This window comes from Antedon bifida, chromosome 10 (assembly GCF_963402885.1).
Source record: "Antedon bifida chromosome 10, ecAntBifi1.1, whole genome shotgun sequence".
NCBI classification, from domain to species: Eukaryota; Metazoa; Echinodermata; class Crinoidea; order Comatulida; family Antedonidae; genus Antedon; species Antedon bifida.
The window spans coordinates 969,047-988,828 of NC_136235.1; the positions used below are offsets into that span (position 1 = coordinate 969,047).

General features: G+C 35.0%; 1 protein-coding gene across 2 annotated transcripts in view; it reads left to right on the forward strand.

Annotated features, from left to right (window-relative positions):
• The window catches only part of LOC144854460 (uncharacterized), a 44,378-nt gene that overhangs the window by 4,541 nt on the left and 20,055 nt on the right, over positions 1 to 19,782 (forward strand). The window contains exons 2-3 of one of the 2 annotated variants that reach the window (XR_013614611.1): positions 6,163 to 6,445; positions 13,871 to 17,401. Coding sequence is in view for 1 of the 2 variants with exons in the window: in XM_078712420.1 (XP_078568546.1) it covers positions 13,901 to 15,301 (1,401 nt within the window). In the remaining variant the exon portion in view is untranslated. Of the gene's footprint in view, positions 1 to 6,162; positions 6,446 to 13,870; positions 17,403 to 19,782 lie in introns of those variants that run through there. The other variant, XM_078712420.1, reaches the window with a different exon arrangement.

The window sequence follows — 19,782 nt, forward strand, 5'->3', positions numbered from 1 at the left end:
CTCCGAAGTTTCCCTCAGGACAAGGCATTACTATTAATTTGATTCATATTTTGTCAACATATTTTGAATTTTGCTTTGTGTAAATAAATAAATGAATGAATGAATGAATGAATGAATGAATGAATGAACCTATTTTCAAACTTTAAATTGGTAAGGAGTCCGACTCGCTTCAGATTGATTACAGGCTTCTGATTGATTACAGATCGATTACTGCTAAAATCAAACTTTTGAAATGCAAATGTTTGCTAAATTTTAACCATAGTAGCAAATTAGTACAACATTTTTGAAGCCGAATAATGCATTATGTTAACATAACAATCCTGGGATAGAGTGGTCAATACAATACCATGCTTTTAATATTTTAAAGTAATTATGACTGCATAAAGTAATTTAACACCACCCCACTCTTTATAATGATGATTAAACGTTTGTTTTCGTGCTCTAATGTAAGTGGCGAGCATTTATGACGGAAAGTCTTAATAAACAACAAACAACGCACGCCTGCTAAGTTCATAACGTATGCATACTTTGAAATGTTTCTTGTTTATTTTCTCAATCCTCTGTCAATAGGCTAATAAATGCGCAGCTGATAGGCGCAGCTGATAGGCGCAGCTGTAGCAATGAATGTTGCATGTAATGACACGCATTTGTTGTTTTTAGTACGCGGTTGTAAAATCGCGAAGCTATTGCGTATAGACCATGAATTTGCGGTTACGGCGGCCGAGTGCAGTTGCAGAATGTGGTTGCAGTTTACCGCAGTGGCAGCCTGGAATATGAAGTGGCTGTAATACAGTGTACTGATGTCATTTTGTGTATTTTATATTTAACGCAAATATTGAATGAGTTGTGTAATTATTGAGTGTTCATCATCTCGCTAAGGTCAACAAAGGTCAATGTACACTAATTGAAAATAATATGTTTGCATGTGCCTTTCAAAAAAAAGCCATAGTTTTGTTTCAAATGCCACACATCTGCTTGTGTAAAAAGTAATTTTACAAAAAGCGGCAGTAATCAATATCATCATTTTGAACAGATTAGAAACCACTTTTCAATAAAGACAAACAGTCCAACAATCAATACTCGTTCTTTTTTACCATATTATATGAAGTAGTAACAAATACACGCAAATCTGCCCAATCACTGAAGTGCTTATAGATGTATGTATTGGATAGTGTGGTGAAATAGCGGCGAGTTAGGCTCAATAGATTTCTTTCTATTCCTAATATCTAACTCTTTCTTTGGCCAATTGAAATCCCTTTATATGAACGTTTAATTTACTGCATCCTCTCTTTCTTTCTCTACACCCTCGACGTACTTCTCGACACATGCCTTCATCAATTATTACCATAGGCTAGGCCTAATTAGTTCTTCTAGTTTTCTTCTTTTTTTCTCATTATTCCGTCTTACTCTTCCACGTCCATTTTTTAATTTACTGATGGGCCTTTATGAAAAAATTGACTTAAAAGCGACATAAAGTCAATCTCAATAAATTCGAATCTGTATATTATATTATTATATCGTACACTCATGCTATATTGCCATGGTTGCAAGTGTACCGCCGGTGAGCAAGTTCTGTTTGCATTATTAGTTTCTAATAGTTGCTAATTGATTGTTAGCCTAATGGTTATTATTGATAATTGCTAAATTTGTGAATGTTAATTGCAACTAATTTATGTAAGCTTTATATAGACACAAACGGTAACGGTTTATTGTTTTGTTTGATTTTCATTACCTATTTATATAATACTATATTAATTATTAATTAATGATAATTGCTATATTCATTGTTCTCTATGTAGTTCTTTAAAGCAGTTGTCATTATGTGGTTTTCAACACATCTTCCCAATACGTCAAAAATATTGTTTATTAGTAAAAAAACATAAATAATCGGGACTACAATTTAACCCCATGATTGTGTTGGTTCTCCTTTATAGGCCTAATTTTCGTGTCCCGAACGGCACCCCGTATTTCTTACCATCGAATTGCGGGATGACATAATGTGTTATGCGTCAATCTGTTCTGTCAAGTATTCATCAGTACGTCCTCCGTTGTCCTACACTCCTTATATAATACGTGATTTATTTACGTCGTACTGCAATAATCGATCACAATAGATCACCATAACACATTTTAAGTTATAAAAACTTATGATTTTTAATCTAACGAATGTTTGGTTACCTGCAAATGTCAGTGAATTACCAAAGGTCGTCGATGTGCCATCCGGTCGTATAGTCCATGTTCGTAATGGAAGAAAAAGTCAACGTGCGTAACAACTAACACACTGGAGAAAAACAATAAATTTAATGCTAGTTTCGGATGAACAACTAAATTTAATTGGATGTTGATGTTGCGATGCTTCAATTTAAAATTACTATTTATCAAGATCAAGCAGATAAATAAATAAGAGTTGTGTGTCCTTTATTTCCAAATGTATGGAAATTGAATGTTTAATTATTATATTTCTAGTTATCTTTCACGGTGACTGATTAGTTTTGTGTAGTTAATGGTTCGTTTGGAGACTTTATTTCCCTAACGTATGATTCAAATACAAATTAACTAAATGTCATGTTTTGTGAGAGCGTACGAATGCATAAGCACTCGTAATTGTAACAGCTTAGTGGATGTATATTATTATTATTTTATATCAATTTTATCAATTTGAATGATAAAATATCATAATGGCTTGTTTAGGCGTATTTAAAAGTTAGCATTAACTATTTAGGCCTATACCATGATACATGAATCGGTCACATTGTGTGTCGGCGAGCATGCATTAAAGAATAATATTGATCATCAGCGAAAATCATTGGCAATTATCGGTAATCATCGGCAATTATCGATAATCATCGGTAATTATCGGTAATCACTATATCGGCAATTATCGATAATCATTGGGTATCCTACGGTATATCTTGGTTTTATGTAAAACTAACTAAACGTACTAGATTAATGTAGAGAATGCGTCTGTCCATGCCGAGTAACGGTTTGGTATTTTTAAATACAAAATGTTCGATTGTAACTTTTAAAAAAATTACAATCGAACATCAGGCCCACGGTACTTGTTTCCGCTCTTAAGGTTACCACACTTTTTTGTTTTTCCTTTTAAATTAAACATTACCTATTCTTAATTAAAGGCTACGATTTCTTCATAAATTTTCATTTTTACTAATGTACAACTATCAACAGCCGAAATATATGTAATGGTAATGATTATGGGGAAACGATATAACACTGAAATACCTCAAAAACTCGGGATATTGACCAAAATGAACATGACAAACTGACCTATATCTCAATGTGTGCCGCAATTCCTCCGTGACTACTGAGTATGTCGTCGACGAATTGCCCAACAGCAAACACAGTCTAATTCATTTATTATGTGCTTTGTGTTTATAGATCTCATGCTTGTCGTCAAACATAGTCTAACAAACAAACCAGGTGATGGAGTGGGTTTACTGCTCCCTATCCATGCATTCATTAGTCATTAGCTATGTTTACGCGCTCTTTTTCCTATCAGCGTTATATCAATCTTGCAATTTAGCCTGCGTTATAGTCTGGGTTCCAGACGGAGTTTTGACTTAATATTAGTAAAAAGAAAACATTTTGGCACATATGGCGTTTCATACGTATACTACTTGCGCTTGTAAATTTTCAGACAAAACTCGAAAAGTCGACTGGTGGAGACAATAAATAGAGACTTGGGGATAGTCTACCTGCGTTCACACACAGACCGGTTACAAATCGTGTATTTCGTTATTATCTGGATTGGAAGTTCAAATGTCAGTTGTGCCTTAATCTGAAACATATCGAAGTTATATTTTGGAGGTGTGTATGGAGTTACGTGGACGCAACACAAGGATGTAAGCGCGCCGTGTGCAATTTGACCAATCACGAGGTGATGAATCATCCGAACTGTTGCTTGTGATTGGTCAACTCACTTATGTTGCGTCTACGTCAATGCGTTGCTTCTAAATGGGAACCAATCTTCACACGATTCCCTTCGGTAAAAACTCTACCGACTACGTCATAGTGTCGAGCAGTTTCCCATGTGATAGAGTTTGTTGTTAGAAGACACAATAATGTTTATTATGTTCCATTTTTTTAATCATGGGGGGATACAGCTATTGCAACACATTTTTCACTTTGTTTTTAAAAATTATCTGTACGTTAAAAAATGTATACAATATATACAAACATGATGTTTTTACAGTCGTAATGTTGTGATTCCGAGCGAACATCATTTATCTTACTTTGATATTCCAGCTGCGACAAGCTAAGTCCGAGCTTTAAACAACAAATAAAAACTCATTTATGCTTTTAATCGAATTAATTGAGCAATAGAACACTTATACTGAAAGATAAAACTGTTTCCTTTCCGTCTTAGCTCTGAAAGAGATAATTGAACGCTTTTGTGTTGTGCGCAACGACATGCAACATCGAATTTAATTAATGTACAATGAAAATTATTCTATACGGTAGCGATTTTGTTTGCAATTTGAAGCTAACTTTTTGTAATATCCACATATTATCTCGAATGATAATGTAACATATATCCGTATTAATTAATGTCGTATCAAATCTGCCATTTGATTGACACAACATTTTAAGTAGTGAATTAATTGTACGACAAATTGATTTAATTCAGCAGCGTGTTTGATATCTCAATGTAAGCTTGTCAACCCTAATCTCGTTATCACGTTGCAAACTCAATTTACATTATGATGAGCAGCCAAATGCAGCTTTACAATATTACTAGATTTTTACCATGGAGTATAATAATTTTCAAAATTTTTAATATTATAATTATGATAACAGAGAAAACACTTTGCCCTGATTGAATGCGATACTCTAAAAAAAGGTACTATTGAACGACCGTTCAATAGTGCGTACTATTGCACGCCATGTGACCCACAATTGTCCAATCAAATGACAGGAATGTGTTTAGGTGTTATATAATGATTGATATTTCTTTAATCGTCGTTCAGAGTTACCGTTATCCAAGTAACTTAACAAAATGTCATGCGGAATTAATTGAATACTATAAATTTAGTTTAACATTTTAGTTAATGTCATAGGACGTATATTTGTTTAATGTCATAGGAAATGTTATGTTTAATGTCATAGGACATTATTGTTACAGAACATGATTGCATAGATGTAGACAGCTCTGTTTGAATAGTAAAACCCACGTAATTGCACGAGTTTAGTTTAAGTACAGGACACAGATCAGCGTTTCCTGATGACTTGCTGCTCCTGGCCACCGAGGCTGATTGAGGGACTGACCGAATAACTACCCAACTGACTGACTGTCAACCACTAAGACACAATGTACATGCATCATATCTCTTAAATCTACATTTAGACATCTAAACATTTGATTTGTTGGAGGAGCGGAGGGGAGTTACGCTTGGTTTTCTAGGAAGTAAAGCAATAAAATACTGTCACACGCAACGCACGTAGTAGCTTGACCAATTCAAAAGCGACGGATTATTTGAACTGTCGTTTATGTTTCGTGTACGTCCTTAAGTTCGGTTCCCACTCATGCAGTTGACCAATGACAAGCAACAGTTCGAATAATCCATCGCAAAAGCGTGGTTCCCACTAGGACGCAACGCTAGGACGTAAGCGCAACGCAAGAATTTGAACAATCACGACACAAGATCAGGTTGTCATTGGTCAACTCGCTTGCGTTGTGCTTACGTCCTTGCGTTACGTCAGTAGGAACCAAGCTTTACATCTTTGCGTTGCGTCCTGGGAAACCAATCATTAGGTATATTGCGTTGCGTGCGTGTGAAGCAAGCCTACATACGCTAATATATCGGAAAATATCTAGACTACTTCTAATAATACACAATTTATTATAATTCAGTCTTTGATAGAGCAAATTAAGTTTAATGTATTTATTAAATATGATTACAAAAGTTAATCTGAGTCATGCGTCATGTCATGTGATAGCCAGAGAACATTAGTTCCCAAAATGCACCAGACTTTATAATAATTATAATGATTGTACGTAATTAGTTCAGCGAACTATTGAATTGTCTGCAAAAATAATCAACTGATTCGACACTGTTGGCGCATTGATACTAAGGCGTTTTTGTTTCGTGTGTTCTAACCTAAAAGGATGCCTTACAGTAAATTTCCTCCTTCTTTTACCATCAGATCGATAGGGACTCTCACTGTGTACTACATGGCCGGCCCTCCAGCGAAGTGTCAATAGCCGTCGTTGTTATAGTGAATCGATCGTGCCCGTATTGGAACAGCAGTCAAAGAAATTCGATAAGTAAAGATGAACTGTGACTCTGTTGCACTGTGATGTTGTTACCAGGGATTCTTCATATATGATTATCAATCGGAATAATGGAATGTTAATATTTGGAATACACACAGTGTGTTAATATGGACATTGTTAAGACAGAGTTTGGTCAGTTGCCTTAGCGGCATGGTACGTATCAATTTAATTATATATTTTTTTCGATATTTTAAAAATGGATAGCTCTATTTGTGATTAGGAACACAAGTAGCAAAAACTTACGTAATTGCCTAAAATAAATGGTACCCGGTTAGATAAGACACAACTTTGCGCTGATTACTATAGCTGCATTATGGGAGTATGGTAATAATGTGCAGCGCTTAGTTAGACGCATTGTGCAATAAGCTATATAAGAACGAATATTATTAAACTTTCACTATGTTTTATATAAAATACTCAAATATTGAAACAGTGACAATATTTCAGCATAGTCCATCAATAGTTCCATTTCCCTATAAAAACTGTCTAGCGAGATTTGAACCGGTGACTTCTCGCATACAGGTCTAGTTAAATGTCATACCATTATACCAGGGAAGAGTGAAATTGAAATCTTCACTGGTTGTACCAAAGTTTTCTAATACCACAATTTTGTCTCTAATAAATTGAAAGTAATACAATCATTTTTCCTATTCTATGTACATCGAAAATAAGAACGCATCATATTACTGTAATTGGTAATTGTCTGGTTTTGACCTATAAGCCAAGGTGTGGTCTTAATAGGTTCTATTGGATCGCACCATTGTTTTCATGATTATGTACTTTGTAATTCAAGTTCACTCCAATTGATTGTTTTGTACTCATTTCTAAGTCAGGATTAGTTGTCAGTAACACAATAAGATCGTTCGTGTTTAATGCGTTTAGCGCTCGAATATTATCATTTTATTATCAGCCAAATTGTTCATGATTGAGTTAATGTCTTCTGAAAACAAAATCTTTTTTTAAGTTTCAAACTTTCTAGGAATCTAAGATGGTGATTAGTGAGTTTGACAGGTTGAATTACAATCTTTGATATATTAATTACAAAAGTTCATCTTCTGTTGCATCAACTGAAGTATGTTTGTCTTAAAGTCATAGTCTTATAGCGTCGACCTTTCCTTTTCTCGACGCACCAGGCGATTGCATCATGAACCTAATCTGCGCATATGTTTTTGAGCGTGCGCACATGACTGTTTTACTCGATAGGCGCGCGTAGTGTCTAGTGGTGCAAAAGGATCGCTATATGTACGTGAAACGCCATAAACGTTAAGCTTGGTTCCCACTATAGAAAAAAACGCAGGACGTACGTGTAAGCGCAACACAAATGAGTTTACCAATCACAATAGACAGTTCGGATCCATCGCTCGTGATTGGTTAATACTTACAGATCCCTAGTGGGAACCAACCATACATTCAAAATGTTGATATATTTACATTTTTAATGAGTTTCAAACATAAGACGGCACTGTAACAGCAATAGCTATCTATCTATAATTATGATTTGTCTTGTTTAAAATATTTTGAATAACATTGTTATTCTTAAATTATCTGACATTTTAACACAATTCAGCCTTAAGTTGCTGTTTGTTCAGCCTGTCATTATTTTATAAAATACAAACACGTAAATTGTCTCATTTCACAAAAACTTTGTGTACGAAGCCTCCGGTGTTTCTATTTTTAAAATGATTGTAAATGTGTGACGTAAATGAATTAATCCGCGATACATACAGTAAGTATTGAAGATTAAATAACATGAACACTACTGTTTGAGAATTGATTGCTTTCAGCCGCATCAACGATGAAGTCAAAACCTTTGTATCAACTCATTAATATAAATGCAACCATCTATTTTTATCTTTCAACGAGGTAAAATGATGCTGTCGTAGCTAGCATTCGGGTCTTAAAATTGATTTCCATTGTACTTTATGTTAATACTCACCACTCCAAAAAACCCCCACCCCCCAATCACCCCACACCAGAAGTCTTGACCGGTAAAGGCATTGTTGACCGGTCAGGCATCATGCGATTAAGCAATGTTATTTGACCGGTTCGCGCACCCTCGTTATGCTGCTGCGGCGGTAAACAGACGGCTCTACACGCGGAGATCGGTACCGGATGTACGCGCAACGCGCAGCTTAACGCTTGGTTCCCACTATGACGTAACGCAACGACTTAAGCGCGACGTAAGCAATCTAACCAATTACAAGCGATGGATTATTTGAACTGTCGCTTGGTCAACTCGCTTGCGTCGCGCTTACGTCCTTGCGCTGTGTCCTAGTATATAATAATAGAAATATGAAGTATACATGAAGCAAAGTAGATTATTATTATTATTAACAACTGAATCGACTCACATGAATAAAAAGTAATTTTAATCATGTTCCAATAACAATACAGATTCTTTATCCTTTTATTTATTCACCTAAGCTAAATACATTTTTCATTTTAAATTATCTACATGCATCGTTCAATCAGAGTATGTATAAAGCATAATAGTAATACACAAACAAACTGCACATCGCCAAATCAAAACCACTTGTAAAGTAATACTAATATATCATCGTATGTACAAGTGTCACAATTATGCTGCTATATCCAATGATCTCAGTATACTTGTTCATCTAGGTGTATTTATATTCAACATAAGCTGTGTGTTGACTAATCATTACGAGCATTACTACATACAGATATTTAACTGTAATTCACGTCAATTGGCTTTTGCTGTTGGTTGTTAGCGTCGCTACTTTTAATCCCAGAGTCTTGTGGTTGCTTGGCACACAATGACAGTACAAATCTAACTTGAATCGTTATAATTAATTGCGGATTCTGTACTGTGTCTAGCAAATATTATTTCTACAGCCGCAAAAACTTGATATTAAAAAGTGAAAATCAACGCGTAAACAATCTTTTTTTAACCCAATAGGCTTCAACATAATAGTGCAACACCAGGCCAGGGAGGTATTATGATTCGGGCGTACCCCCCCCCCCCCCCCCATTTACAGCGAACACCCTTAGCCGACTGCGAACCCCATCCCCGACATGCCCAATACCTCACCCCATCTCTGAAAATCCTCCAAATACGAGCCCCACAGTACAAAAGGTTATACGTAAATTGACAAATTCGTAAACTCGTTCGTAAATAACTCATACTTTCTTCCCTGTATGATTAATATTAATAATACTGAAAAGCATATTTCGAGCGAATTGATTTCTTAAAGGTTTTTTGTTGATTTTTTTTCCGGCTCTATAAAAGAAACGTATACAATCGGATTTAATTATACTTCAGTAAAAACGGAGAGCCATCCACAGAGATACACTTGCATTCACTGACATTACGAAACGGAAATAAAATTTCAGCTTGGAATTTAAATGGTAAATCAAAGGGGTTATTAAACTGTAAATGAACGATCATAAATACATATCACCTTCAGGCAGTAGACAAAACTCGATTTTTTTTTTAGTTTCAAATAAATTAATAATTACTAATGTGACATTAAACTATATAACATTGCATTTTAGTTTGAAAGGAAGAACAGCATGCTATAAGGAAGTAGACGCAACGCAAGCGAGTTGACCAATCACAAGCGAATAATATGCATTGCTTTTCATTGGTCAAATCACTTCGTTGCGCGTACGTATTTAGGAACCAAACATAAAACGTTGTCTGCTATTATGGTATTAGTCATCTAAGAGTCTGAACAAGGTGCATATAATACATCAGGAACGATTCATACATTAATGGTAAAGGTCCCGTATTCAATTCTGAACATAGGGTAATGAGCTGTTGGAGCTCATTTTACTTAAGCCTTGGCATTGTGTGGAAGGACGGCCCATTCCTTTCTACGCCGCCTTAGTATTTTCAACCAGGTACTCATTTACAGTCGACGTATCACTCGCCTAGCGCATGCGCATATCATACAAATGACTTAATATGGTAGCAGTCGACATAGTCGATGTGAAAATCTAAAAGTCCCTATAAAGTCATACCTGCAAGACATCAACCAGTCTACGCCTCTGAAGTGTAAATATCGTGAGCTTACAGACTATGAGAATGAACCCAGGTCTCTCTCTGTATGACAGTCACGTGTACTAACCACTCGACTACTCCAACATTAATTGATTCATAACAAAATAATCCGTATAAAACATGAATAATGATTGTGTTAAAAATAATTTTCGTTGATAATGTTTATCATGTGAACGAGATTGATGTTTTAAGTAGGATACATAACCTTTGACCTTTCTTGCTAATGAGGTTTAGTGTCTTTAGAAGAAGACCAGTCTGATTACCACAGATACAAAGGTGTTTATCACTTGTTTATTATATAAAAAAAACATCGATATTAATGTATTATTAAAATGCAAAATACGAGCAAATTAGCATTTCTGATATTGATGATTGTGGTTATAATTTATTTTAAATACCGACCTACATATTATCGTATAAGAAGTTTTCCTCATTCATTATGTATTTGAATTAATATCTATGCTTAGATGTAAAGCAGTCAGGCCGGGTTTATTAGTTAACCCTACTTTTTTCTGTTTAGTATAGTTAGAGTTTGTCAATGAAACATGCAAGTAGTGCTGGTCATTCGGCGTACTCAGCGTTTCTAACACGGGCGTTATTAAAATTGAGGGCGCTAAACATAAAATTTACGAGATCGAATAGAGGTATAGGTGGCCACAAAAAAAAAGAAATAAAAACGATGTTAAATGTGCTCTCCCTGCCTCAGCACTAAGGCCCTGCCACAGCCTTTTGGGGTCGTTTCCAGCACATCACCAGATGCATTGATGTTATTGCCTCATGATGTGTGGTGGAAAGGGGGACGTATAATTCTGTGAACCCCAAACACAGTTGGTCGCATACCTTTAACTCTATTCCACCAGCGTGGGGTTCGAACCCACGACAGTCGTGTTGTTAACACGACGCTCAGTCGACTGAGCTAACCGGCCGTCTTGTTTATTACTACGTTAATACAAGCTTCGTTCCCTTAAGATGGCGCTCATGAATATACATATATTTATATGACGTAACGATGAATTACGTAATACACGTATAAATAGACTATTATCAGCTGTTCAGTCAAGCATATGTACTTTGTAGCTCAACGGGTAATGCTCTGTTTTAAGTACTTTCAGCTTGGGTTCGAATCTCTACGGATTTTTTTTTTAATGGAAAATGAATTTAGTTTTTTCTTTTATTTTGAAAGAGAGATATTTGTGGACCTATTTCTTTTTTGGCCTACACCCCTACAATTTACAACTTCAAGTTTACTCTATTCTTCATTTGGTATGGAATTATTCTTTATACTTTCTTTATTAATTTACTCTTACCCATTTCATTGCAGATAATAATAGTGTTTATTTATAAGTTTATCAATGTTTATTATGTACTAGCCGCCATAACTTGAGAGTTTAGTTTACTGATACACTAATTACAGTATATATTACTATTCCACCGGGATGCTTTCGTTTCTCTCTTAATTACTTGTTTCCAAAATGCATCTTAAATAATTAAAACATTTTTCTTTTTCAGTATAACATGGAGGAAATATACAGTATATTTCCTCCATGAGTATAACATGTACGTTAATTGGCTGCTGTGGTTATTATCGATCCAAAACGCACTGTTTTTCTTTATCAGAAATAACAGATCATATAAGGCATTATAAGATATTACTTGACCACACGACATAATGACGTCATGCTCGTCATTATATAGAGAACATTGATTTAAAAGTGTGTCGATTATTAAAGATTGGTTTTTTAACCAGTTAACGAAATCATTCAAACATTATTATTATAGTATACGTATGAAACGCCATATGTGCCAAAATATTTATCTTTTTACTAATATTATGTCAAAACTCCGTCGGGAACCCCGACTAGTATACGGCCCTACCTGAACGATAATGAATCAACCTCGGAATTACGATAATACGATTATTATGATTCATGAATATGAAACACTACAGAAGCAACCAGACCCCTTGATGATTGTGTGATTGAACATTTATTATGTCACAATGTTTTAAGTATAACATTAAAAGCGTCCTTAAAGTAACAGCTGACATGGTTTCTAAACGGAGGATAACATAAATCATGTTACCATGACTACAAATATGCTTTAGAATGAGAAGGATGTCCATTAAACATACCTATAAGCATCATCGCAAAAGCAACAACATGTCTGTCAAACTGAAGAGCATCGTTGCAAATGAAATAACAGAAGCATGTCTGTTGACCAATCACAAGCAACAGAACGGTGATTCCTCGCACTGTGATTGGTCGAATTAATTCCGGTGCTTTTTCGTTATTGCGATGCGTCCAAGTCAGAACCCGAGACTGTTAAAACCTAGCTTTACGTATTTTTACTTAAATATCTGACACGTACACTCTTCTTGCGCGCGTAATGTGTAGGCAAAAAGTTCGTTCTAACATATACTGACAATATACGTAATTTATTCATGATTAAATATAATAATTGAAGTATGAATTTAATAGCAACGTAATTGCCTCTTTAATCATCCTAATTATGATAGTGATTTAATTCATATTAGAGTCTTACCAATCGGAACGGAACGAATACAAATCTCGCCATGGCAAATCCATCATATTGCATCGGTAAGGAATTAAAACATTCGTACGGGGCGCATGTGTACAGGGCGCCGTTCGGGACATTAAATCGTGAACAATCATGTTTACAATGACCTGTGCGTTAGATTCAGGTTATGATTGATAGACATGTCAGGCAAACTACGACCATAATTCATTGGATATCTTCACTCTATACCGTTCTACCTGCTCATCGCGTTTTAAATTCGTGAAATGTGTTTTTAGTATTTACATTTTTTTAGATATAGTAGATAGAATTTCCTGGTAATGAAGAAGCGATTTTCTCATTTTTAAATTCATAGGATGTAAATAGGCATTAGTAAACCGTTTATATTTGCACTAAGTGCATGCAATGATTGGAATTGTTCATTTTTATTGCATACACCGATCTATCATGAACTGTGTCGAATAATAACTATTCTGATTCACGTCATATTATTGTTTTATATATTGTCTCTGGATCTCAAACGAATGTAAAGCTTGGTTCATGTCCCGACGTAACAGTTATCTTATGTCTGACTGTCTACCAACAGTACTGTAGGCCTACTAACTATGTAGGCTACATATTTTGCGGGCGTCGTGGAATTGATCGTGTCGTAGCCACAGACACTTTGACATCCGGAGCCCAGCATCCTGTTTGATTGCTTGATGGGACAAAGCACAACTTACAGCGGATAATCCATCGTGTCGTGATTGGTCAAATTACTTGCGCTGCGCTTATTTACTTAATTCCAGTGAGAGAACCGCACGCTTTATGAGACGGTGACATAGAGTATTTTCGTTTCATGAAGTTTAATTTAAAAAGCAACAAAACAATCTAAATGTAGTGAAGGGATGCGAATGTGCAAATATTCAATATATTACCGTACACATACCTTCTGTATTTTAGAAGATGCCCAACATCCAAAACTATCTATTGGTAGTCTTGTATTCAAACCTAATTTCTATACTGTATTTGCATTTCAGAAATCGTGTGGGAGATGAGTGTTGGCAATAATGGATGAATATATTATGCCAATAAGTGAGCAGACAGAGCCAATCAGAAGAGACGAACGTTGTACGCGCCAACACGTGGTTCGATATCGTCATACTGCGCAGCAGCGCAAACGGCTACGTCAACAACAGATCAAAGAAGATCTACGGGGGCTCAGAATGCCCTCCATAATATGTTTAACATTTGGGATACTATTTACATTAGGAAGTATTGCTATGACTGCGTGTGGATATTACGCGGAAGATATCGCTACGTCACAGACGGTTGGAAATAGTACTGTATATGTGGATGTAGATTTAAAAGAACATCTTGAGGATTTTAAACGAATCGGTCCAGTTTTAATCGGATGCGGAATATTTATATCAATGTGTGCTCTCGTCGTTGTATTTGAAACCAGTACAGATACAGACAAAGATAGCCTTTCGAAAGAACAAGAACAAAAACAAAACAATGCACCTTGTTATATGGAATACAATTTTGGAGGAACGGATGAAGATAGTAACGATAGTACTGAATTGAGAAAACTGACAACTCTCGATGTAGATAATCTTCCACAAAATACTATGCAATATATCAACGATACAAAAGTCGAAAATGAAATGAAAACATCATTATCAACTGAAAGATTTGCGGATAACAACCAGTGTAGGACTTCCGCCGCCGATAAAAGGTCCAGTCATATATTTAACTTGAGCGAAACTCAACTCAATAATGATGGACCTAGTGTTAGTAGTTTCAAAGAGCATTCATCATTTACAGATAATTTTTTTAATTATGCACCAAGATCGCAACCGTTGCCTCCGTTAGATTTTAACTCGACTGCTCGTGAGGAGGTAGTCCCAGTTGGGTCAGAGGTCAAAAGAGTTGCACGTGGATCACATAACAAGAAACACAAAAGAATACCTATAATACACAATACAACAAACGAGTCATATCTACCAATTGCAGACGATAATAGTAAAACTGAGACAGACAAAGATACTTTTAAGTTGATTGAAGCAAATGGTGATTCAGGTCCCAAAAAGGGAAAGAGAAGGAGTTTACGAGGTTCGCTTAAAAAAAAGCGAAGATTAACAAATACCATACAACCGTCAGAAAATGCCGCATTTGACGTCACACAAACTGAAGACGATAAAAGCTCTGAAGTGCGCATGTGCACTGATCGCGCAGCATCCAGGTCTCAACCATCTAGTTCGACGTTTTCGCGGAAGTTTTCAAATGAAGCGTGGCCAAACAATAATGATTCGGAAACTCTCAGAAAGACATCTTTAAATGGAACATTCCGTTCAGAATCAAGTCTTGCATTATCAAGTGCAAAAGCTTCAACAGAAAATTCCACCAATGACAACTCGGAGTGCACAACGTCACACCAAACTAAGGAAACGAATTTGTTGTCCAAATAATAAAGTTTCAAACAATTTTTCGATTAAAATCGATTATCATTTTCATGGCGATAGTAAACATTCCCAAAGAAAGTTAGGCCCTACCTTATTATTTAATACATTACTGTGTTTGTAAATAGAAGAAACTCTGTTATTTATTTCATCGAAATATAAAATCTAGAAAACATTCTAGAAAAAAGCAAAAAATAAGAGTCACAACTTAGAAATTCAGAATAAAGAATTTGCTCATTTTGTTAAACTATTGAGGCAATTTATTTTATATAAATGATAGAGAACAGTTTCGTTCAATTAAAATAGTTTATACCTCATCTTGGTCTATATCAATATTAGGTTTTATGGAAATATGAATACTTACAATTTTAAAAGACAAGAAAACCAATTAGGTTGGATATGTTTGTTGATTGTGTTAGGCCAGAGTATTTCTAAATAGCAATGTAGGTATTTCGTTAAACATGTTTGCTTCTGTTTTACATTAGCAACAAGAGTAAGTGACCGACATGCTGTACAGTTAATTTGGTTTGGTATTTAGTTTATTTCAAAAAAACTCATTCAAACAATTCTACTTAAGCTTGTAATTTGTTTTACGTGTACTGATTCAACTATTTGTACGACTCCTTTTAGAGTTAACACAACGTTACATTAATACTATATAATTAATAATTATATATCGGAATTTCATTTGATTTTGGGGAGGAATTCCACTTGACAGCACTAAGCACTTATGCTGTTCCATGATCGCCAAATCTCGACTCAGACAGCGTCGTACGACGAGGTCCGACGAAACGTCTTGACTCGTCGATGCTGTCTGAGTTGAATACCGACGAGACGAGTCGTCTTGAGATAGCGTCGGGCGTAGATTTTAGCTCGTCGGGAGAACATTATGTTTAATTTTGACGCTGTCTGAGTTGGCCTTTACAAGTACATAATATATACACTGCTCCACCGGTACCAGCAATAAACATTGACATTGAGCTTACAACGTATTTATAAAACCAGTATTTATGCTTGGTTCCCACTAGAGACGCAACACAAGGACGTAAGCGCACAAGCGATGAATCATTCGAACTTTCGCTTGTCATTGGTCAATTTGATTGCGTTGCGTCTACTACGTCCTTGTTTTGCGTCTCTAGTGGGAACCAACAGTTGCACAATGCCATACAGTGCAGCATAGTTGTGTTTGTATTAACAAGCAAATTGAGATTGGCAACCAGCAAGCAACCAAGATGTTAATTATTAATATCATAGAATTTGTTGCCTGTTAATTTATTAATAGCATAGTGTTATATTATTATCATGATAAATATTTCATTTTTATAAATATCCCCTACTGTATGTGGAATTTCCGGATCTGACTATGAACATTGCAGTACTGGCTGATATGTTTAGTATGATATAATATAGTAATAACTAATATTGGTATTTGCTTACTTTTTGTCAGACATTTTGTTTGTTTTAAGAAACGACATACTTATATTGATTTCTAGCTTATTGGATGGAAGAAATACATAAAACTCTGTCTACACTAAATATGGTAGCGATATGCCTAAATATGGTAGCGATATGCCTAAATATGGTAGTGATATGCCTAAATATGGTAGCGATATGCCTAAATATGGTAGTGATATGACATTATGTCCATATATGGGCACATCACATTTTTTTGTCACATAAAGTTTGATAGTGTAGACAGAGCTTAAGACCTACAGAACTCCTACTTTTGAAGATATTAAAGGCCTACATCAGCTGTTTTTGTAAAAGTATAAACATCTCAACTGGAAGACTTTAAATATTATTTCGACTCAAAAGAAAGAAAAAAATATTACTATAAATTGAACAAAAACTCTGAAAGTCACTAAAAATAGCTGATTATTATTATCTTACTGAATAATTTTCTATTTTCTATAAAGAAGTTCATTATGGACGGAAAATTGCAATTAAATAAATGACATTAGAAAGATATTATGTGAATGTTTTATTTCATGGAAAATCATCTTCATCATCATCGCCTACCAATTCCAAGTGTCATCCATCATTACCCCTCGTAATCATATACTAATAATCAGTTTTAAATTATCACAATATACAATGGTTTACTATTTCGTTGTATATCACTCAGTTTAAGGCTTGTATCAAATTTTACTGTTTATTCAAGAATTCTGCAGTATATTTTTGATATTAAATTATTTTTAAAAAAAGTCTTTATGTGTACATAACATGGATAATATTACACATTGTTGATATTTTCATTATTCTTTAATTACTTATTACTAATTAATGTGTGCTTAATGATTCGTTAAGTGTAAAGTGAATGCCTATGTTGAAACTTGTATTATATGATGGCATTGACATTTTGTGTGTGTAAAGGCCACTGTAGCAAACTTGCAAAACAACGTCATGATGATCAATTGCAGGATACAAAATGTCAGAATAATACACAAGTATTCAATAATTGAAATGTGCCAATATTATTAAAAAGATCTAGATATTTTAAACATGAATTAATTGTATTCAGATAGCATTGTGGATGCTTCTGTCTGTCGCTGTTATTGTACTACTGCTCACCAGCCTATCTTTTATCAAGTAGGCCTACTTTCGGCCACCTAGTTATTGTACAATCTTATTAGAAAGCTTTTTTTGTTGTTTTTTCTAAATTATGATTTTCTACTTTCTTATAACTCAACAATACAGTACATACAGATAGCTAACACTCATCTCAACATCCACGTGGTACAAACACCATTTTTGTGTCATGTTCACCATATATTCATGTGATGTGAATGCGACGTTTTTTCCACGAGTCTGTTGACCAATGACAAGCAACGGTTCGAATAATCCATCGCTTTTGATTGGTCATACGAATTACTTGTAGATGATGATGATAATGATGATGATTATGACGATGATGATGACGATGATGATAATGATGATGATGATGATTATGACCATGATGATGATTAAGACGATGATGATAATGATGATGATGATAATGATGATGGTAATGATGATGACGATGATGAAAGGATGGTAATGATGACGACGACGATGATGATGAAGATGATGAAAAGGATAGTAATGATGATGATAATGATGAAGTTTATTTCGTTGATGATGATAATGATGATGGAATTAACTTTATAATGACAGAGAAGGGGTTGGCAATGATTACGATGATAAAGATGATTAATAAATGTGATAACAATACACGGAAGATACGTTGCTTGTAATTGGTCAGCTTACTCGGTCCTTGATAACAATAAACGTTGCCTGTGATTGGTCAGCTTACTCAGTCCTTGTTTTACGTCCTTTACTGTTTCACACGAGTAAAAGCAATATTAATTCAATGTCGTCGATAGGAAACACAAGCCTATATTGTGTAGGATACGAGTGTTAATTTCTTTCCGCTAATATGGACAGACAATTTAGATACTGAAACATTCACACATGAACGCCTTCTCATCTTACAGTCAGTGAAACAAAACAAATGGCGGCAAAGTAATAGAAACCACATCGAATGATTCTCCTTAAAACATTCGGAAAATAAATTAGAGAAAGAAGATGAGCATGATGGCGACAACATTATCGAACGTAGATTGTACGAACATTATGCTGTCATCGTGCTAATGTTTAAAATCTTTCTAATCCTAACAAGGACCTTTATCTGGATTAGTAAAACATTAAACCGGATCAACTAAATCCCATTATTAAATAACACAGATCCGTTGATAATATTCACATCTATACGAACTTATAGGCTTTAGACAATGACCATATAAAATGCTATATTGCAGTCTACAGAACATTTAGTAATGCAACAGGGGCGGTTTTTTTAGCAATTATTATGATGCACATATTTTTTATAATTATAAAGATTGATTTTCGTTAATGCTACAACACAACCAGCACATCATTAATTTTAATACACAAATCTAGAATTGACGTTTGGCAATTACGACCGGCGAATGTGATAAATGAGTCTACGTTTGGAGGAGACGTATAAAAGACATCTTAATACAATAATGACGGTTGAAATAGGACTTTTATTGCACTACACATTATGCTACGGCTATGTCATCTACAAACGTGCATACTCACTAATATATCGTGTTGTTTTACATTCACAAGACACATTACATTACATTTTATCCTAGTTCTGATAGTTCATCTGGAATTCACTTGGATAAATCACATCATTAATGTAATGACGAAATGTTTACGGATTGGAACATGAGAGCCCAGAATGTTACATTCTGTTGAGGCTGACACAATGTAAATTGATGTGTGACTCCATACTAGATAAATTAAATTAGTTTTCTGCCCTACGGGAATAACTTGCCTATAGCAATTAGGCTTACATCTGATAAGTATGTTCTTCGTCATATATTGTATTTTGTCCCACTAGTACGCGCGACGAGCAACGCGCTTAGCTTAACCAATCACGAGAACGACAGATAGGATAATTCGTCGCTTGCGATTGGTCAAAT